Here is a 23,615-nt window from a genome sequence, read left to right as displayed (position 1 = left end):
AATTTGAGGATTTTTGGCTGCATTGCTCAACTGGCTTGAGACCACATTCTTCGTTTTGTTTACATATGTAAGGAGAGCCTGATAAAATAGTGCCAGGTACCAGATTCCACCAAGTCATGTGAGGTAAAATATTAACAGGCAATATACACTGCAATATAAGGGAGGTTACCCTGTATCTATTTGTTATGCATGGAAAATATGAGGAAACTGTAACACACAATATGCAAACTGCTACCTTTACCAACATGCAGATCATTTGTTGCTACCAGGCATCATTTCCGTTTTGCCCCCCTACAACTCAGCCAGCTATTGGGGTGTCGATGGACCTTCCCAGTGACCCATATACAATCACCTTTGCTCTGGAGCCTTTTCCTATTGATAGTGAGCCGCCCTGACACCCTCTCTACAGAACACACACAATCCTGTTTGTCACCTTATGAGCCACCTTAAGAACCTCATCACCCAGGTTTCCAAAATTACTGAGATCAGCTCCTACCTCATGAACCTCACACTTTAATATCTCTGCATTCAACCAACTCTCTGCATTTCAACAGCTTGACTTCTAGCACATTTTGAAATTTGTGGCTCTGAAGAAGTCATATGGACTCGCAATGTTAACTCTGTTTCTCTCTCCACAGATGCTATCAGACCTGCTGAGCTTTTCCAGCATTTTCTGTTTTTATTTTGAAATTTGTCTCCCCTATAAGCTTTGGAATGCTGCAGCTACTAAACATGTCTTGCAACGTAACAGACACATGACATGATCTGCAAGTGAGGTGTTCTCATCATTAGTACTCTTCTAAAATTATGCTGTTACCAGAACTGATGTCAAACGGAGACAAACAGCCTGGGGAGTACTTTTATTTTGAAGTACTCCCTTGTCTACATTTCAAACAATATACAACACTTGAATGCTTTTCTGGAGCAGAGTGACTCTAGAGCAGCTCTGTGATTGGAGTATCTATCATTGATGTTATGGGATGGTCTAGGAGTGAGCACGAAACAAACTGGCAGATTTCTGTTCATTAGTTTTTTCTATTTTTAAAGCCATGGATAATTTTTCTGGATATGTATTTTTTGAATATTGAATGGTTGAGCATTTTAAGTAAGGAGCACCCCCTCTAGATATTCAACCCCCTTTCACTTCAATATTGCTTGAGCTTGTTTTCTGTCAATTTTGTTTGCACTTTTGCTTGAACAGTTGGTACTAATGATGTCATTGGGTCAATTGGCTGGGAGGAGTTCCAGTGTCCAGATGTGTGAAGGGGCTGAATTATTTGAATTGAGAAGTTAGTTAAAGTAACTCCGGTTAACTCAGACTGTGCTAACCCACCCTCAGTTCCCTTCCGCTCTTGGACCAAAAACTCAACCAAACTAGTGCTCCTAATAATGTCACCAACAATCAGTGTTTGTACGAAAATATCAAATATTACAGACTGAAAAAACAAGGTTTTTTTTTAAACTGGCTTTGATGGTAAATGTCCCTGTTTAAATTAATCTTCAAGATTTTATCTTCTGCAGTCTTGTTGTTTATATCAGTCATTTGTAATAATTCAATTCAAATGTATTTTTTGCCCTCCATTTTTCTTCCCTTCCCTCCCCACCCCAAGGCCACTCACCCCAAAGCATGCTCCTTAATCCTGGAGGGCGAGGCGGACAGGAACACAGGCTTCTCTCTGACGACATCTTCTGATGATTCTCCATGTTCAGTTGATAGGAGTTGTGCTTGCTGCGGGGTGAGTTGGACGATGTTTTTCCACCGTCCCACCTAGTGGCCCTGTTGAGAACAAACAACTATTGCACATGTAGCTGGCAGATTGGACTGACAGTAGGTCCTGGAACTCCAATCCGTAACCACAGGTTTGCAATGCAAGTGTCCTATTTGTTATTCTACTGGGCTATTCATAAAATCCATACCTCCATCCTAATTCAATTCTCCTTAAGCATAGGTAGATTTTTCCCTTAAGGCAATTGTTCTTATTTGAATTGATTCCTGACTAGAACTTCACATCTTGTATTTAATCAAAAAAGGGAAGTTATTTCATTTAATAGACTGTTTAAGTCTGGTGCATGTGTCTGGTGTGTAACTTTCACCCATATTTTATTTGTGTCTTTTTGATATAAGCTACATGCCTCTTGGAGCATCAAGGAATATCCTTGACGTTATGTCATATACACCAGCATTTACAGTATTTTATTTTAAGTTGAGTTAACCTATGGAGATAATCTACAGCAGTGATAGTTTAATGCGCATGTTGAATGTGCAATGCCTGAAGCTGCAAAGAAATAATTACTGAGCTTAATTTATGCACTTCAAGCTAAAGAATGGAGCACTTTCTATGTCTTGCACTCAAGCTGCATGCTTTAACCGTAGTCTCAGTAAAGCACCCAACATTGTATCACCCTAACATTTCTATACTGCTACAAGCCATTCTACATCCACATGAGAGGGATTTTGATTTGTGCTGAATATGGGGCACATTTGTATTGTGGGTTTATTTTTAGTGGTCCCCTTACAGGCAGCAGACTGAGACTTGCGTTATTCTGGGTTAGGTTGAGGCTTACTTGAGTCCAGAGGCGATCACCATTAGCATACTCACTCCACCGCTCTATTTTCTGCCTGTATAAGTAATGACATAGACACCCTTAATCATGTGAATGTCTGCTTTCAGCTGTCAAGCTCCCAAAAACTTGTAACAGGCTGAAACAACAGAATCTCAAAAGATTACCTCAACCTCTGTCATAATCTTTTTTAGATGGCAAGTAGACATTTAATTTTATCTACCAGAAGAAGGAGCACAATACATTTAACTTTTTTTTTCAAAATGTTGTCTGGATGAATTACGCATAAGTTCTTAACTCCCACAGCTACCTGGCACAATATCTGGTAACAGTGATAATCCTGCTGACAAACAGAAATATCCAGCATGCAGTATAAGAATAACAAATTCAAGAAAGTTCAAAGATGTAATCTCCAGTGTTTTGATGACAAAAAAAAAATCAGCAATCTTATACTTTTAAGTCAAACATTAACTAGGTTTCAGCCTTGGCATCATTCCATGCTCCCTATGGTTATGGCGGTTTATTTAGGGATAGAATAACCCAATAAAATGGGCTATGTTTTCTAATAGACTGCCATCTTCCTGTCAATGAATGCTGTTACTACCCTGATTTCGTGCCATCAACTTGCATTTTATACACGAGGGAACTGGTTAGTGCCATTGGTTAGACTGTTATTTCCTGTCAGGGGCCTGCTTTTAAATCTAACCCAGAGCGATAAATGAAAGCCTCCTGTCTGCAAGGGCCCAATGCAGAATTAATTTTCAATCAAATACCTACAGGGCCCAGATGTCAAAGGTGCTGCAAATTTGGTATGAATTGATGTTACTTTACACATATGGGGCTACTTCTGAAATTTGATACAAGGCATATTATTGCAGAAGGTTCTTTACTCTGCATGTAACCTGTGCTTGATGCTATCATGTGATGCCTAAATTAGGAAATTATTAATTATCCAATATTTATATCTCTTGCCTTCATGAGCACCAAACATCACAAGGCTGATTTTATAATAATAATATAATAATAAATAAACCTCTTCCTATTGCATAGCATGCAGCCACATGTTACACTTGAAAAGGAAAAGCTAGGGGGTGGAAGAGCAGAGTAGTGGGTCTAATTGGATATCTCTTCCAGAGAGCCAGCATGATGGACTGAATGGTGGCCTCCTGTGCTATAAGATTCCATGTTGCTGATGTTCAATAGTAAAGGAAAATTATAAAATTTGCATAGGGAATTTCACAAATGGAGGGGTAAAGAAGGAAGACAGTGGGAAAAAAATGACTGGAAGTGTGTTCAAATATCTAACATATTTGCTGATTGCAAGTGACCAGAAACCAATTGGTTGTCCTGGCCATGTAAAAGGCGTTCTGTATTTCAGAATTGTTGACGAAATGCCTCTGACATGGGTTCATAAGCATTCAGGATTGTAACCTTAGTCTATTTATAATCAGCAGTCACTTGAGGAGCCAATGTGGAGAAGATCTCTTGGGCTTTTCCTGTTAACTGAGCCTGGATCATCAGAGTCCACATTTCCTGGGGTAAATGTAGCTGATCATCTACTTTTCGAAAGCGGTTAAGAAGGATTCTACAGCTTCCTCTTCGACTTTGGGAATAAATTTGGAGAATTTTAGGGCCCCAGGGTGAAGGGGATCTGAGCTATCATTACGCAGAGTGAGATTTTTACCTGCAGCTCCACTTCCAACCTCTAGCTGGAAATTACATTCTTCCCTTTATGGGCTTGTCCTTCTTCTGGGCTTGAAGTTCTAATGCCTTTTCTCGGGCTAGCCTGTCTTCCTTTTCTTTCTGAGCTTGTCCCTGTAACTGTTCACGTTCTGAGCTTGCTGCTCCTCCCTTTCGGCCTGGATTTTAAATTTCAGCTTAATTTTCATCTTCTGTAGCTCTATTTTGGCGAAATAACCTGGTCTGGTTCTGAATCAGTTTCTGCTACCTGTTCTGACTCTGGACAGAATTCAGAATGCTTAGCCAGCATTTTCAGGAATTCCTGTTTCTTTGTCTTACTGCGAATCTTAAGGTCCTACCTGTTTAGCAATGGCTTTTAGTTGGCCCATGCCCAAGGATGCTAACTTTTGCCAATTCAGCTCCAGATTGATAAATTCTTGTATATCAAAAGTTGTCATATAAACATATTGTCAGTAGTTTTCTTTAAAACAAAGCTTGTTGCTGTAACTTCTGATTTGGTTTCAAACAATTTGGACTCTGTTAACTTCCTTTCTAGTTCCACTTGTTTTGCAGTTCAAAATTTGGACCTTTTCGCAATGGATTATATCCTGGCTTTTAGTACAAGTTTGGCTTTGGCTCCTTTTGCAACGGGTGCAATCCGACTTGAGATCCAAATTGTCACAGCCACGTAAAACGTGTTTCCTCAAAGTGGTCTGTGGGCTAAGAATTTGTGTCTACGTATGTAGCATCCTTTTTAATTTATAAGTGGTTCAATTTAAAAATAGCCCAGCAGACAAGCTTTGGTCTTAAACAAGATAAAGGTGAGTTTATAACAAAAAAAACTACTGTTGAAAGTCACTTAGGTAAAAGTGATAAAGTTATTAACTAAAATACGGTTATAAGATTAAAATGCAGATATAAGAAAAAGGTACTTAAAGATGAGATTTCAAATCCATTTCTGTGAGATACCATTGTGGGCCCATTGCTTACATTCCTCCTTTCTGAAGTGAAGGGGTTGAATCTTAGGTTTGGTTTAGTAGCTGCAGTGTCTTCTGCAGTCGACTATTCAGAGGTTTGTCAGAGTTAGGTGGACTCAGCAGGTCAACAGGTATTTGGGAGAGAGAGGTTTCCTATTCCTCACTAGCACTTGCAGATTGTCTGGACTTCTTCGGCAGAACAGCAGTTGATTTCTTAATGCCTTTTGCGTTGTCCTCCCTTGGCCAAGAACCTGCTCTGATATTGTTTCTCAGAGCTGTTCCTGAGATTCTGCACACAAATTGTCTGTTCTTAGTCAGACTTTATACAGCTCCAAAATTTAAAATGGTTGCTATCCCAAACTGTTGAATAATGCTTCCATATAGGTATTGGGCATAGCCCCATCCATTGTTTTTTTAGCCGAGATAATTAACCTTTTAAATGTCTCATGTCTTAACTTGAATGGATTCCCATTCTCCTGAGCTTGAGGAGATAAGAGCGTGGTATTCACATCTTCAGGGAAGCCACATTGAGTTTCTGTTTACCCTTGTGGAAATGCGAATTAAATTTCAAATGTCTTCACATGTTAGATAATGTCTGCCTGTAATCTACTTGGAGCCTTCTAAAGCTTGATCACATTGCAGTTGAAAAGGATCAGGTGACCTTTGGCAGCCATCTTTAAGGTTTAAAAGGAAGATTAGCTTTTATTTTACAAAAATCTATAATATCACAACTACACATTCATAACATGGGATTATATGATATCATCCAAATCAAGTGTTTGTAACTTCTGCCCTTCAAGCTTTGAAGCAGAAGAAATTCTCACATTAGATAGAAAATTGGCATGTACAGTATGGTATGGGTGCTCTGCTGGAAGGCAGGTCCTTGGTTTATTGTCAGCTGATGCTTCATCCTGAGCCGTTATCTTGGCAGCTTTTGTCAATGGTGGTTTGCCATTACCTTCCAGGTGCTCAGGTGGCACGGCAAGGAGGCAGGTCCCAAGCCTACCTCAGCTGGACCGAGAGTCAAACCCGTGCTGTTAGAGTTATTCTGAACCATGTTAGTCATCTGGCCAACTGAGCTAACCAGCCTTTAATTAGGTTATTAGATTCTGAACCTTTTTTTTTGATTATTGCTCCTGACTGTATAATCACTTGTATTTAACAGGGATTAAAAACTATTGAGAGGGGTTTGCTCTTACCTGACTTGTTCTTAATTAGCATAGCCTCTGTATCGGCCATATATTGTTCCGATTGCAATAAGATTTAATGGAAGCGAAAATAAATCTCCTAAAGTGTATAAGGTACTTGTACCATGTACTTCCAAGACTCTAAACCAATCCTGTGCATGTATGTTATGTGTAGGCATTTATACGTAAAAAACAAAAGTAAACAACAGCTGCAAAATAATGTCAAATTCTAATGACACATTCTAATCTTGACTTGTCTTGCTGAGTTACTCATTAGAAAGCATTTTATTACTGTCTTTTCAGCTCATACTTTACTTGCCTCAATATTATTAAGCTAGGTGACTATTGATGACAATGTGAACATTATTTGTAGTGTTTGATGATCCAGAAGCTGAGGGTCTCCCAGGTTTGTACTCTGGCCTCTGGTAAAATAGTTGATCTTAGATAGGTGAATAATTAAGGTGCTGCAATCGGCCACAATACATCTCTCCTGAGGAGGAAAATGAAGCAGTTTTGCTGCTCCTGATCACCATCCAGTAACTTGTGCTGGAAAGTGTATGTTTGTGGTTGCCAGCTGAGGATAAGATTCAGTTTGCTTTGATATTGTCCACGGTCAGTCTGCTGTTCGTCCCAGTTAAGATTAGGAGATAGAATGACCAGTGTGCATCATATCGGAAGGTCTGGTTACTGTAGTACTGAACCCCAGCATAAATCAGCACCTTCAAGTTTTTTGATACCCTAGCTAGCATATCAGCTTGGTTCCATTGGAGGTTCATAATTTCCGTATACTTAAAATGTATCTCCACGTTACCTTTAAGACACATTCTGATGTGTCAACTCTTGCATAAGCCAAATGTACAACTTGTGAGACAGTACTTGTAGTCTTGCAGTCTAATGGTGCTCCAAACATGAACTACTTAGATTAAAATAGCCCCATTTACATTGCTTGCCTGTGTTGGTCAGGACAAAAGCTGGGGGAACAAGCTTTGGTTAACACGTGTCAGTTTCTTGACATGTAGAATTTACTTTAGAGTGGGGACAGAGGAGGAATAAAAAGGTGCTTCCCTTCTCATGCTTCATTACCACTCCAATTGTCATAGACCAAAGGGAAGTTAACAGAATTATCATGTATTCTGGAGCACTGAAATAGGTATGAACTAAATGGAAGATTTGAATCATGTTGGAGATGCCCTGCAATCATTCTAGACAGTGCCAATGTTGTCGATGCCAGTAGTATATTTTTGTGTGTTTGTATTCTGTATATTTCTGCATATTGGATGTTGTCATGAAAAATCATGTCTTAAAGTATCAGCTAAGATTTCTGGGACTCGTATGTAAACTGAAGGATGGAAAGTTCAGCAAGTAATTTATAAATATGCAAATTTGAATAAGCCCTTTACACTTATTGTGCACGCTGCAATCCAAATATGATTAAATGTACGTGTACCTGATGCACATTTTTGCTGAGTTACAATCAAGTTTCTTTGCCATCTTAAACTGGTTATATACATTTTTATTCATTCATGAGATGTGGGCATCACTGGAAAGGCCAACATTTATTGTCCATCCCTAATTGTCCTTTGCAAAGTTTATAGTGAGTGTTATGGCACAGCCGATGGTAAATGCCGAGCTGCTCAAATTCCAGAGGGAAACTTGAAACAGCTGACGCAACTGTTTTGTAATTTGTACTTTATTTCGAGATGCGTGCCTTAATTCAGTAGTAATAAATCCATTGACACTTAGAGGTTTTTTTTTTACAAAACTAAGCTAAACATTTATTAGAAAAGATTTTATGCACATACGTTGGTCTACAAATTACCACTATAATAACCTCTAACTCTCCTAATTAATTTAGCTCCCAGTTGCACGTCCGTTAAGGTAACAGTAAAACAAAATAGATTTCAACAGACACAGGCAAAGCACACAATACACTGGACAGTGATATTCACAGTGAGTTTTCTTAGCTTTGGTTCCTGTAGGCAGCAGCTTGATGCATAGAGGCTGGAGGCTTTTCACACCTGTGTTAGATCTTAGAATGTCTTCTCCCCTTTTAATATAAATTCCATTGTTCCAATATGTCTTAGCAACTTTACTTTTTCCATAATATAAATCTTCCATAATAATCATATTATCAGTAACGTTTGGGAAAGATAAACACACTGTTTGACTTAGCTTCATATGGCTAGGTGTAACATCTCATTGTCTTTTTGAAATTCAAACTATTCTGGTTTATCTAAAAATGCAAATGTTCCTCACACCTGACATTCTAAAACTTCAGCCATGTTTAAGTATTTAGCATTTCAAACCTAGTTTCCCTTTTGATCACTCAAAAGCTCCAGATTAGCTGTCTCTAATTCAATTAAATCCCCCTCTCTCTCTCTTTCACACTCACGCGCGCACACACACAAAAACTAACCCAAACCCCACTATTAATCTACCTTTACAATAAATCACAATAAAATTATGAAAATTATTACATTTTCATGACATGAGCAACCTTCTTTAACTGCTGCAGACCATGAAGTGAAGGTACACCTAAAGTGCTATTATTAAATATGGCCCAGTGCCAATGAAGGAATGCCAATATATTTCCAAATCAGGATGGCATGTGACTTGGAGAGGAACTTAAGAGATGGTGGTGTTTCCATGTGCTAGCTGCCTTTGCCTTTCTTGGTGGCAAAGGTCACTGTTGAAGAAGCCTTGGCAAGTTGTTGTAATGCATCTTGTAGATGGTACGCAGTGCAGCCACGGTGTGCCATTATTGGAAGGAGTGAATGTTCAAGGTGGTGACTGGAATGTCAGTCAAGCTGGCTGCTTTGCCCTTTTGATTTTTTTTTATTATTCCCTTCAATGACTCATTGTTTTTATTGATATTGTTTTTGTCGAATGCCTTAGGATGTTTCACTACATTGAAGGTATTATATAAATGTAAGTTGCTGTTGCCCTAGATGGTGTTGAACATCTTGAATGTTTTTGGAACTGCACTCATCCTAGCAAATGGAGAGTATTCAATGCTGTTTAATGGAATTATGTTTATGTTGTAATGTATTGTGTAATCAGAATTTCATTGTGTACACATATATTAGTCATGCAAGCTACTATTTAAGACAACTAAATATTTGTGGTTTTGTGACAATTTGATTTTTTTTAACTTGTTTTTTAGTCATCTTTCCAATAAAACTAGTTAACATATTTGAATGTGCTTGTAAGTAATTGACGTTGTTTATGCTTCCTCATTAATCGAGGGCCCCTGAAAAAGCTCTTTTATTTATGTGTCCAAAACCACCACCTTTGGCAGAGGTGACCAGACTATATGCCAAATGTATTATGAGCCTTGGTAACTCTGTCCTATTTGTATAGTTCTTATTTGCTGGTTTGTCCTGTTTGTGTTTTGAGGACACTGAGATTTTAAACGCTGTTGCTTCATTCACGGATAAAACACAACACCAAGATCCATTAGCAACAGCAACTTGAAATATATGCAAACTAACAGGAGTGTAGATGTATGATATGCGCCCAGGGGCTCCATGGCTCCTGTGGATTACAGAGACATAAGGGTTCAACAATCTAGTCCTAGAGGAACTGCATCGGAGGAGCACTTTTAACTTAACTCAATCATCAGGAAACTGACAGGATTGTGTACAACACTAGTTTTACACCCCATCCCACTTCAGTCTCCATTGAAGTCACTAAAGGGTAATATTGGGCAATGTGTAAAACAAGTGCTAGACAATCTACCTACGTCCCCTTGACATTCAGCAGCATTACCTTCATCATCCCCTATCATCAACATCCTGGCGGTCATTGACCAGAAACTGTACCAAGTACAGTAATACTATGGCTACAAGAGCAGCTCAGAGGCCTTGTATTTTACACCAAGTGACCCACCTCCTAACTCTTCCAAGTATTTCCATCATCTGCAAGGGCATAAGTAAGGTGTAATGGAAAACTCACCACTGGCCTGGATGAATGCAACTTCAAAAACACTCGAGACTCAAAACCATCTAGGACAAAGCAGCTCATTGGCTTAACTCCCATCCACCACCTTAAATATTCACTTCCTCCACTACCTGCGCATTATGGTTGCAATGTGTGCCATCTACAAAATGCTCTGCAGCAACTCTCAAACCTACAATCTCTACCACTTAGAACGGCAAAGGCAATAGGTGCAGAGGAACTCCACTGCCTCCAAGTTCCCCTCAAAGTCACACATATCGCCATTCCCTCATCATTGCTGGGCCAAAATTATGGAACTCCCTTCCTAACAGCACTGTGAGAGGGCCTTCACCACATGGACTGCAGCAGTGCAAGAAGGTGACTCATCATCGTTGTCTCAAGGGCAATTAGGAATGGACAATAAATGCTAGCCTTGCCAGCAAAGCCCACATCCCTGAATGAATTAAAAAAATACATACTACCTGATCACATAGGTTTCCCACTTGACAAATTACATTAAACTGACCCCCCCACATTGTATTTTTAGATGGCAAGGAATTCCACAGTTATTTCAGAAAGAAAGGCTTGTTAAATGCTCCACAAAGGTTTTGGTTCTAGAATATAGCAATTAGTTTGAGTCAAAATTCTTAACATGCTTATGTATTTCAGGTTTTGAGTCCAACCTACAAACAGCGGAATGAGGATTTCAGAAAGCTCTTTAAGCAGCTGCCAGACACAGAGCGACTCATTGTTGGTAAAGAAAAGACATCTGCTCATGTTGACCGCACTGTTGTATAAGCATGCTTCAAACAAGACTGGCTGCTTGAAAAGACTAAATATTTATCATTAGATAAACATTTCCATACTAAATAAGTTACATTTAGATGATGGGAAAGGAATGAATTATTGGTAGACCGGATTTCCTTTTCAGGGAAAAAAAACAAGAGCACTGAACTCCAATGTTATTGTATTATTTCCAGCTCAGCTTACTATTTGGATTTAAGTTTGTATAGCTCCTGCAATTTACAGGAAAAATTGGATGTGTTTAAAGGCCTTGTGGAAATTTTTTTAAAGTACTGATATTCAATTGAAATAATTTTATAAGGAGTTTAGGATGATATTTGTGGTGTGCTCCTTCTCTAATATCACATTTGTCACATAAATATGACCTGAAACCAGAATCAGAACCTAATCCAGCACTAAGATGAAGTGAGTTGAGATCGCTGGAGGCAGGAGTTTCACCTCCCTTTATTTCGGAGTCAGTTTGAGTTTTCATACCTGACGTATAATTCTCAACTTTAGTGTTGGGGTGGAGCAAAAATCGCTATGACTGCCTGTTAGTAAAAGAGCCATTCGCTGCTCATTTGTAATTTCTGTAACTTTTTTCTGTCCGATGGGTTTAACTTTCAAAACAAATCACATACCTTTTTAACTTAATTTGAAATTGGTGTACTTTTAATACTTTGAAAGTTATATACATTTTTCAAAATGGGCTTGATTTGCCATGGGAGACAGAAGGATGGAAACAAGACATGATATAGAAATATAGTAAAATTTATGCAAAAAGGCCATTTGCCTATACTGTTCATGCTGGCCAAAAAAGGTTGTTCCGCCTAATCTCATCTTTCAGCTCTTGGTCCACATACACTGAAGGCTATGGTACCTCAAGTGAACGTTAGTGTTTTTATTTAAACACAGTGAGATTTCTGCCTCTACTACCCATTCAAGCAGTGAGTTCCATCAACTGCTGAGTGAAAAAATTGCTCCTCAACTCTCCTCTAAGCCTTCCACCAATTACTTTAAATCTATGACCCCTGTTAATTGACCTCCCTTCTAAGGGAACTATGTTCTTTGTATCCACTTTAACTAGGCTCTTCATAATTTTATACACGTTAATTAAATCTACCACTGAATGCAGAGGCAGCCTCAACGATAGACTAAAATGTTTCTAAAACATGGAACAGTTTCTGGCAGCTGGACGTTTGACTCTTGTGGGTGGCCAAAGCTATTTTTATAGCAAGTTCGTTCACCTCAGTTTAATTGTAGGTTCACTTGTTTCAACTGCTCAACTTCCTTGGTTTACCATATCATTTCAGTGCTGATGTTGACTAACATTAACATTGAGATGTTGTTGACCTGAGGAGTGCACATTGCTTTAGATAGTATTAAATATAGGGTGGCACTGGGGTTCTGGTGGACAGTTTTATGCATACTAATAATAGTAATTTAGTTTCTGTTTTGACCTGACAGATTACTCTTGTGCCTTGCAAAGGGACATCCTCCTGCAAGGGCGACTCTACCTCTCAGAAAATTGGATCTGCTTCTATAGCAACATCTTCAGATGGGAAACACTGGTATGTAGTCCTGAACTAATACAGATACTACTTTTCTTTGGTTTTAAGAAGCCAATGTGCACCACCACAAAGACAAAGCATTGGAATTATGATTTGTATCAGCTGGCAAATTGAATGTTCCTGTAGGCAAGCTTATAAAATGTCATGGGAATAGTCAGATGAACAGTATTATTGCCTAATAAAATATTGTAAGATGTTATAAAATCATTAGTGTAACAATTTTTTCCAAATAAAATTTAGTTCATTTAGTAGGTAACTGAGGTTATACTGCTTGGTTTAATATAAAATCTGAGTTAACATGTCAACTAGAATTACCCATTTTAGCCAGTGATAAGCGTAAATATATAGGCTGCAGGATCCAATAGCACAGGCTATAACAGATCTGATAGGTTGTATTATAGTGGTGATTATTTTTATATAACCCATTAATAGGGCTATGTTAGTACCGCAGGAAAGTGTATAAACTCATTTCCTAATTGAATTTTGTTCAGCATAAGTAAAAATAATGAAGTTTACATTACCTAAAATATTAAATTAATGGGAGAGATCATTTTTGCCAAATGGAAATTTAACTTAAAATTAAATTGAAATTTTACAATTGAAATAGAATGAGGTAAGAAACCAAACAAACAACTATCTTGTTGGTGTGGGATGCTAAATGCAAAGGTCACCATGATGATATGTGAAACTAATTGTATAGGTCACCATATTAGTATGGGTGGTGCCAAGTGGTTTGTCAGAATGTTTGAGGAGCTACGAAGGAGAGAATATATATAGGAACCATTTTTGAAAAGTTGAAAGTAAGAGGTTCGTTTGCTAAAATTAAAATTTTAACCCAATATTCAGAAATTCAATTTGTCCTGTATTGGCATTTGTGCACTGCTCTTAAAGATTAAGATCTTCTGAATAGGAGATGTCCAGGAGTGGACATCTTTCTTGTAATTGCAAGGTTTTGAAAGAATGAGAAAATCATTATTTAAAACTTTCTTCAAGAAGGTTCTTATGTCTCTAGATGTAGCCCAATTCTTTATTGTTTCACTAATGCACGCATATAATTTTAAATAAAATTATTTTCCAATGGAATGCATCACAACAAACATCTTCATTTTTAAACATTTCGACCAAGTCCTTTCTGCACATTTAGCGAGTTTTGGACCTCCTTGATGAAGAAATAGATAAAACAATTGAAATGTATGCAGCACAAGGGGTGGCGGTGGAGGTTCAATAAATTGATTTTAGAGAGTCTGCACGATGTTGAGATCTTGCCAATCCACCAAAAGAAGCAGTTAAGACATTAGATTGTTAGCATAATAGAATCTCTTCCAAAGGTAACATTCCTTGAAAGTCATTTGGTTCTACAGAACTTGAGTATTGCTGAAAAAAGAGATGATTTTGTTGAAACTCCTGATGAGTGCAAAACGAAAAGCTTTGACCAAAAATGTCTCTTTTCTTAGCAATATTCCTGGAAAGCTTAGGGCACACTTATTTGTGGTGGTGAATAATTTAAAGCCCAAATTTCATGTAAACCGTACTTGTTAAACAAATAAGGGTTAGTCGTTCAAAATAACTCATAATCGCCTTCTGAAAAATTATGACGGGTTCTAATTATCCCTTAACATTTTAAAGTTCCCCTTTTCTTGAATACTTTCTTTCATTTTAACATCCCAAGCAAGCGGGACAGGATAATCACCCTCAGGTCTTTGAGATTGTTGCACTGTAACCAACAACAGCAAGGTGCATTAGTACAGCCTACAGTGACTGATTTTTTCCTCCGGTAATCAGTTGAACTTCCACCTCCTGTTCAGTTTTTGTGACTCAATCAAGCTTTGCGTTCACTCTGCAAAAACCTACACATACAAACCCATATTCACCTCCCTGTGGTTTTTGACCATCAGGCGATCTAAATGATCTTTAACAATCTACAGTGCAGCCAGTTGACCTTTTTAAAACATAACCAAAATCTGTTTTTTTTTCAAATTGAAGTGAACAATCAAAATTGCTTTTGTCAATGCAGCCAATGAGGAATCCAACAATTAGGATGACTTGTAGAAATCAAACAATTATTACTAATATAGAAGTCGGCATTTTTTTTGCTTTCTTCTGTACATTTTTTGAATATATAATTGTCAGATTCATTACGACACAAGACCACCACTTGGCCCTCCAAATCCATTAAGGCTGTGCTAACTGCTGAATGCTGAGGGCAACCCTGAAAGTTTACTGATCTTGATTGCAAGAGAGTTGAACTCGTATAAATAGTCAGCACTGAGTCATTCTTTACAATTGAAACATAAACTCCCAAATTATGATATTTTAATATTGATTGTGTGTTAACACAGAACCCTTAGACTCATGACTCATCCAAGCTGAAATTCCAGATACAGTCATCAACCCTCACTGTTTAAATAAACATATTTAAAATTTATACGTTTAAATGAAAATGTTTCAAATTCATTAAACACAAACAAAATAAATAGATGGTGAGTATTTTTAATAACATCAAACTCAGATTTCAGTGTTTGGGATGATGTTAAACCATAGCAAATAGCTATTGTGTTAGCTGGTAAATTAAAGATGATGGCAGATTCGACAGTTCACTGAAATCATTTGACAGCCTTGTAATGAGCACAAGATAGAGGTTCAGCTGTTGTCTTGATCTGTCTTCACCCAACTTTAACATAACTAAATGCAAAGGTGAAAATCTGCTGTAGAACAAAATGGTGAAATATTCCCTTCCCTCAATGCCTGTCTTTTTACTGTAATTAGCAGGGATTGGAATTTAAATTCCACAGTTATTATAGCAGTCAGGATGTGATCTTCTGCAGCATTTCGTGCTGTTAATTTTGTTACTTGTTGCTAATAAAATTGATCTCACTGGACTTTTTGTCACTCTTTCCAAAAGTAAATGGAACCCTGACCCTCATGAAATGTCCCTATGTAGTTTAGCCAGTTGTCCCGTTTGCTACATCATGTCGATTTATTTCTCCTCCAATACTTTCTAGATGATATTTTTGTTGCAGCCAAGTTAGAAGTCAAGCATTTTCCAGATTCTTTTTTAAAGTGCATCTTCTTATCATATTTGGGATTTTAATGAAACCTGAGTTGTTGCTAGCAGTCATTTGAAAACTGAGTGGAAAAGAGGCTGATGGTATTATTTTCTGTTGTTGCAGATAAGTTAGAAAAGTTAACGCCTGTCTCAATGAGACACCTATTTGACTTGACCTTCTGCTGTAGCAATGATACCTATAAAGTTTTTTGGGAGGAATATATTGTTCATTTCCAACTTACTCATTTCCAGAAAATGTCATACCCCAATACATTAAAGATATTCTAATTGTACACAAAACTGCTTCTGTTTCTGGCAATGTGCTTTCAAATGCACATTAACAAGTGGCAAATGTACATTTAAGATGTGCAAGTTCCATCCAGTTGAATAGAAAACACAAGCTTATTTCCATAAACAGGATACTGTTATGATCCCAGCTGATGTTACCACTGGGCAAGCCTGATCCCAGAGTGGAACCCAGCTTGTTAGATCCTAACTTTTAATTTGTTTGTTTAGATACATGGAGAGTGGCTACTGAACAGAGTAACAGAAGTCAGCTGATGAACTTTTAACAAAAGAATAAAACATTTATTTAACAAGAGTATTACAATACTCCTTCACCCACAACTATAGCTTTACAGATATATTCAGATTTGTAAGGATAGCACAAGTTACAAAAACTTTCTTATACTCAAATGTTCACAGTAAGTACACAGTCCATGTAAACCAACTGGCGACTTGTGGTCAGACACACCGCACTCTGAAACCAAGTGACAGATACCACCCAACAAAGATGCTATGGATCTCTCCTCAACTCCACCGCGCACCCCCACCGCCCCCCAGCCAAGCAGTCTCACTGAACTCTGTCTTTCACACGGGGGTTTCCAATCTCCACTCCCCAAGAAATCACTTTGGAATCTTCTCCTGTTTCGAACTCTCCTTCTGATGTTCCTCTTCTCTGGGTCACCACATGCATTCAAGCCGCCTTCCACACACTCTCTCTCACTGACTCAGTCATCAACAGTACACCACTGCTTCACATGCCCATAGCAAAAAATTACAGACCTTCAGCTGTCTCTTTGGATCTTCTGGCCTCTCACAAGCCTTTATGCCACTTTAAATCTGTTCCCTGCAGCATTTGCCTCTTTAAGTTTGAAGCTTGGAGCCTTTCTCTGCTCCTCACTCTTCACTTAACAGGACCTTTTTTTCCAGGTTCCTGTCCTGTCCTTTGAGTAGAAGGTTTCTTATGACTTTCTCCTGTTCCATTCCCCTGGATTTGGGGACTTTCTTCTTTAGCTTGGGACTGGCTACCTGTCCCTTCTAGGTTGCTTCTGCTTAGCAGCTGGCTTCAAACTGAACTCAAAACTGCTGTTTCATTAGTTTTTCTGTGTGTGTGTATGTGGGACCTCTGGACCCCTGTTACTGGGCAACAGCACAGTTTTTTCTACTCCTGTGTTTGCTTTAACTTCTCTTCAGGTGTCGTAAAACTCATTAGAAATGCAGGTATGCAAACAACTTTAGACCTGGTGTCCCCCTCAAAAATGAAACTAAATCCCAGGTTGCACCATTTAAAGTGAAACTAAAACTCAATTTGACCTTTTTTTAAGCACACAAATACAGGAAGACAAATCAAACTTAAACTTTAAAACTAAAACTTGTTCCTAACGCCCACAAATACAAATATAATTTACTTAAACTGTCTCTATTTCCTAACAATACTCTGACTATTTCAAAACAGAATGTATTTTGTTGGCGACCTTTTAATATATAATCTCTTGTGTGGTCTAGCTCACTGTACGTCTCAAGGATGTTTGCTCGATGACAAAGGAGAAAACAGCTCGCCTCATCCCCAATGCTGTCCAAGTTTGCACTGACACTGAAAAGGTGAGGTACAGTCAGTGTTTCATAGAAGGTATCTCTGAACTAGTCAACCTATATAAAGAATTGAACATAATGCTTCAGGGAAAGCATTAAATTTCGTTTGCTGGAAAGCCAGTGAGATATGTTTTCCTCAGTCAACCTGAAATCAGTTTAAATCAGATCTTTGCCCATCCGTTTCATCATAGAGAAATTTATTATGAAAGCTGTGAGGTGTTTCATCAATGCTAAAAAACATGAGTAACAATTGCCCTTCTGACTCATGTGCACTTGCTGGTGAAACCACTCTTTATCAGGATGGTTTCAGCTGAGTTATATTGAAGCAGAGGCAATTGAAGCCATTGAAGCAGAGGCAACACATCATTCAAGATCTAGCAGATATGGCAACTGTGAAATCACATCGCCCTTGCCCAAAAGAAAATATGATACCATTTTGGCTGGTCAGCTACGTTCCCACGAAGCTGTATATATGTGTGTGGACAAGCAGCCGTCTTGAAAGTATTGCGCAGGCCTGGTTCCAGGTTAGATACTGTGCATGCATGGCTATGAAAAAGAAATTAATGGTGACACACAGTTTACTTGCGTGTTTTCCTACTGATAGTAAGTGACAGCTGAACCAGGCCTAACTTGGTGATCGAGTAAGTCCATTTCACTTGTGCTGTTTATGTTTGTACAGTCCTCACTCACTAATGGCTTTTTAATACTTGGGAATTGTACTCAGAAACTTTATTGTTTCATCACATCTCTTAACTGCTCCTCAGTTGCTGGGAATTGCTATTGCATCACTACAGTGGTTGAAATTTGTGACTTATGTTGTAAATGTGCAGAGAGTGCATATTTGATTGCATAGTGCATATGATTGCACTAGCTGACCTTCATCACATCAGTTCATGTGATGAAAGCTTGTTCTTTACTTTCTGTGGCCAATGGTTTATATTTATTATTTGTTTGTAGCACTTTTTTACTTCATTTGGAGCCCGGGACAGAACCTACATGATGATGTTCAGACTCTGGCAAAATGCACTGCTTGAAAAGGTAATAATGGAAAACTATTGAGAATTAAATTCCCTATAGAAGAAATAACATTGGATGGTGCAACATGCTAGATTAGGAAGGTGATTTCCCATGGAAAGGTGTGATGCAGACTTGATTTCTCCTACTCTGCATATTTTCCTTTATTGCTTAATTACTTTGAGGTCAGATATCAAAAGCAATCACCGAGACAGAGAGAGAAGAGTCATTCCCAGACCAGTTAAATGAAATATGTAATTATAGCTTGGTGCAACATTTGCAAGGAATCTGTCTCCATCACAGAATCACAGTGCAGAAGAGGCCCTTTGGCCCATCAAGTCTGCACCGACACGTGAGAAACACCTGGCCTACCTATCTAAACCCCATTTACCAGCACTTGGCCCATAGCTTTGAATGTTATGACATGCCAAGACCCCAGAAAAGAAAAAGATGGAAAATTTAGGGATATCAGCTTAAAAAAAAATTAAAAACATAATCAAGTTTCCACTGTGTTGCACAAGGTGAGTCAAGATAAAGGGCAACATTTTAACTCGCTCAAAACCCATTCATTTACACAGAGTTATAATTGAGTCCACATCGTTGTCTTCATGTGAAATAGGGTTGGAAAGTGGAGGCTAATTTCAGTTCCCATTTTAACATTTATACACTGTGCCCTTATTTTTGTACAGCCATTATGAATATGAACATAAGACTTTATAGTGGGTACAGTCCAGATAAACTTAGCATGATATAATTAGATCATCCTGCTGGTTGTTGCATTGTGGATTTTCCAGTTAGAACGAGTAATTACAATGTGATAGGTTTTCATTGGGCAGGATCTTTAGGTCGGCGAGTGGGGGGCGGGGCCCGCTCGCTGGCGCTTAAAATGATGTTGGGCGGAACTCCCGACGTCACCCCGCAGCCACCACTGAGGCCATTGACAAAGTCATTAACCTCATTAATGGACCTGCTCGTCCAACCTTAGAGTTGGTGGGTAGGCCGGGAGCCCTGGCGGCCTTCAGAAAAAGCATGAAACCTCATCCACAGGCAGGATGAGGTTTCATGAGGGTTTTTAAGAATTTAATAAATATTTGATTTAAAGTGATGGACATGCGTCACATGAGGGGACATGTCAGGGAAATTTTGATTTTGCACCTTTACCATTTTTATATTTGGAGCCGATCGCCCTGAGGCAGCACTTAGCCTCAGGGAGATGAGTGCGCCCTTCGGCGCGCATGCACAAAAGAGCGCACTCTCGGCTGAGGGAATCGGCCCCCCCCCGCCCACACAGGGAGCGCATAGCACTTCCTGGTGGACGTCACGCTGGGCGGGCCCTAATTGGCCTGCCCACATAAAATGGCAGCACACCCCCGATTCGGTGCGCCGATCGGAGGCGCGCCTGCACTCCTTCTCCCCCACCCCCACCCCAACGGGGGAAAATTCTTCCCATTATAAAAGTGGACATGGGAATTTGCAATGGAAAAGAAATTGGCATGATCTGGGTATTTAGGCTTTTAACATCTTATGGATATTTGGGTTGAATTTCTACACACCTCCACCCCCCCAAGCCTCCCCCACCCTCATGGGGAATACTGTTTTTTCCTGTCCAAGCTATTATTATGGGATACTTAACCTACAATTTAGTAAAGCTGGTATCGCAAGCATATTCCACACCCATCAGCAAATTTAAGTGATTTATGATAAGCATGTAAGTGAGAAATTAACCTATACATTTTTACAAAAATATATCTTATTGGTAAGTTTTCCATGTATTAAACACATTACAACAGGTGTGCTGGTTCATACAGCCAGTGTAATTGTCATGTAAACTATTGGCAGTAGCACTAAGAACAATGATTTTCTGCTGTGAACTGAGATTCAATTTGATGTTACTGTATTGGTATGTTTGCAGCCTCTTTGTCCCAAAGAGCTGTGGCACTTTGTTCATCAGTGTTATGGGAATGAGCTTGGTCTAACCAGTGATGATGAAGATTATGTTCCTCCAGATGATGACTTCAACACAATGGGGTGAGATCTTTTCTTTCCATTAAACAAACGCTATCTCCTTATGCTGGTTCACCTTGATGTAAAATCAGCATGGCAGTTGGAACATGGAATGGGTGGGGACTGCTGAATAATTGTACTACGTCTAAGCAGGGCAAGTGGCACTATATTTTTCCTTTCACTTGAGTTGGAACGTACTGAATGATATCTGTTACATCCAACACTACATTAAAAGGAAGCAGTATATCTGCAATGATCAAATCTAATCAACAATCTATATTTTTCTAATTTGGACCTCAGAATATAAATGAATGTAGCAGACATTGGCTGAGGCAAATAATTTGACAATAGTTGGAACGCAACTGATACATTATGTAAATCAATGTGGTTTAGGGTCGATGCCAGACATATTTCTGTACCTCCCAGTGAACTGTTCATTGGACTGTCCCTGTACTAAAAAGGTGAAAACTGGCAAAATTATACAACTTACAAATACACAGGCTCAGTAGGCTGACAACAATACTCACACATGGAAGTAAAAATAAGTTTGTGTCAAAAAAATCACAGCAATTTTGTACATATTTACATGCCTTTACTTACATAATGAACATAGGATTGAATTAATTCCTATTTTGAGATTTGTTAAATTTGGTTATTTCCTAAGTATGTTTTGTAAGCCTGTGCCTCTTAATTGTTTGTAAGCCTCAATAAAAGTGCAGAGCTTCTCTCATCTTAGTTCCTAGCATGTATTCTTTTTTATTCATTCATGGGATGTGGGCGTTGCTGGCTAGGCTACCATTTATTACCCATCCCTAATGCCCCTGAGAAGATAGTGGTGAGGTGCCTTCTTGAACCGCTGCAGTCCATGTGTTGTAGGAACCCCCGCAGTGCTGTTTGGAATATCTGTCAGAGAATAAGCATCTGAATCATACGCCAGCTCAGACAAGTCAGATCTCTGGTAATTAAACTAAATGGGAACCATTCTGTTTGAGGATTGATTAGTGATAGGAGCACTTGGTTGAAATAGTTGGGAGAAAAGGAATTCTGAGAAATTTGCAGAATTAATTATAATTGAAAACTCAAATGTTACATAGTAATTTTATAAATATTAAAATAAATATATTTCAGAAAATTAAAGATTACATCCAAAGAAATAACACATGATACTTATGAAGTAACTGCAGAATAGGCAGACTTCTCAGCATAGCTCTTTCAATTGGCGTTAAATGCATTTATTTAAAATGGAAAAATGAATATCAGAAATTTAGTCCCTCTTCCTCTGCTTCCATCTGAAGAATTAAACGGATGAAAGACTCTTAACAAATGTTACAGACAAAAACAGAGCTTTTCAGTGTCTGCCGCCTTTGTCTGTTGTGAAATATATGTCGGTATTTATTGTCATATGTAATGGCACGCATTCTATTTCTGGCAGGTTCTGCGAAGAAATCCCAGTGGAAGAAGTAGAGGTGAATGATAATACATCTAAAAGCAGCATAGAAGTAAAAACGGATGCCAGTCCACAGATGCAAAAGAAATCAATCACGAACAGTACAATAACCTCCACAGGGAGCAGTGAGGCCCCTACCTCAGTATGTAAATTACTCGGACATTTTCAATTCACAATATATTTCAAAATATGAAAAAAACCCTCTCAAATACTGCAAACCTTTTTGAAATAAGAAAATTTAATGAAAATACTGGTATTTAAGAGAACTATAGGTGCTATATTTCAGTGCTTTAAAATAATCTGCCTCCTCCCCATATATTAATTTCTTTTACATTTAATGTGACTAATTGTAGTGGCTTACTTGAAAAATTCAATACACAGAAAACCATAGAGGCAATCCAGGAAAGAATGGCAGCTTTTTTGCTTGTCAAACACTACCCCTCTGTCCCTGCATCTCCAAATCCTCAAAAGAATTAATATAGCCTTAACTGCAATTATTATTTCAATTCAGACAAATCAGTTTAAGTATCATGCCTAAGAGATAATGGTGTTATAAACCATTTATAAATGGCATATTAATGTTTAGCAACTTAATGGCCTGAATTTTCCCGTCGGCGATTTGGGGGCGGGGCCCACTCACCAACAGGAAAATGAGGAACCCCCGATGTCATCCCGGTCCCTTTAAATTTTTAGGAAGGCGGGCGGACAGCGAAATCAGCTGTCCGTCCGCCGACCTGTCAATGGCCAATTAGGGCCATTAACAGGCTAATTAAGATAATTAAAGACCTGCCCGTCCAACCTTCAGGCTGGTGGGCAGGCCAGGAGCCCCAGCGGGCTTCTGATAATACATGAAACCTCATCCACTGGTGGGATGAGGTTACATGTCCGTTTTTAAAATGTCTAATAAAGTTTGTCACTTTTATTAACATGTCCCATCTCGTGTGACATTGTCACATGAGGGGGACATGTTAATAATTTTTTAATTTTTCTATTTTTTGGCTTTTCTTACCTGTCACTAATCTCCCTGAGACAGGACTTTGCCTCAGGGAGCAGTGCGATGTTTCGCGCGCATGAGTGAAAGAGCGCACTTTGACAGATGGGGAACCCCACCCCCCCCGCACAGGAAGCACATAGCACTTCCCATCGGGCAGGCCTTAATTGGCCCGCCCACTCAAAATGGCGGCGGGCCTCATTTTGGTGACAGGGGTCGGCTGTCTGCCCGCCGCCGAGCTGGTGGGGCCCGCCCGCCATCCGAGGGCAAAATTCTGCCCAATGTCTTCACCTTCCCTATGCTTCCAGCTGCATCCATCAAGCATATTGGGGAATGACCTCAAGATCCTATTTGTATTTCTAGATTATGCTGAGTTAGATGATCTAAACCAGATGGCAGTAGGGCATTGCAAATGACCAAATTATCCCTGGCTAATGGAGGGGAAATCAATTCAGATTCTTACTGCTAATTGCTATTTACTGATTCTTGCTGGAAAATGCACACTGGGATGTCTGGTAAGGTCGGGAACAGATTCAGCTGTG

At 38.9% G+C, this 23,615-nt stretch overlaps 1 protein-coding gene across 5 annotated transcripts in view; it reads left to right on the top strand.

Moving 5' to 3' along the window:
• gramd1ba (GRAM domain containing 1Ba) overlaps window positions 1–23,615 on the top strand; it is a 500,575-nt gene that overhangs the window by 444,281 nt on the left and 32,679 nt on the right. For all 5 annotated transcript variants that reach the window (XM_078531845.1, XM_078531813.1, XM_078531836.1 and 2 more), the window contains 6 exons: window positions 11,012–11,096; window positions 12,593–12,696; window positions 17,531–17,626; window positions 18,575–18,655; window positions 20,544–20,659; window positions 22,068–22,224. In XM_078531845.1, coding sequence (XP_078387971.1) covers window positions 11,012–11,096; window positions 12,593–12,696; window positions 17,531–17,626; window positions 18,575–18,655; window positions 20,544–20,659; window positions 22,068–22,224 — 639 coding nt within the window. The remainder of the gene's footprint in view (window positions 1–11,011; window positions 11,097–12,592; window positions 12,697–17,530; window positions 17,627–18,574; window positions 18,656–20,543; window positions 20,660–22,067; window positions 22,225–23,615) is intronic.

This window comes from Cetorhinus maximus, chromosome 2, assembly GCF_964194155.1.
Source record: "Cetorhinus maximus chromosome 2, sCetMax3.hap1.1, whole genome shotgun sequence".
Classification (NCBI taxonomy): Eukaryota; Metazoa; Chordata; class Chondrichthyes; order Lamniformes; family Cetorhinidae; genus Cetorhinus; species Cetorhinus maximus.
Note: the sequence above shows the minus strand (reverse complement) of the source record. Positions and strands in the feature narration are given on the sequence as shown.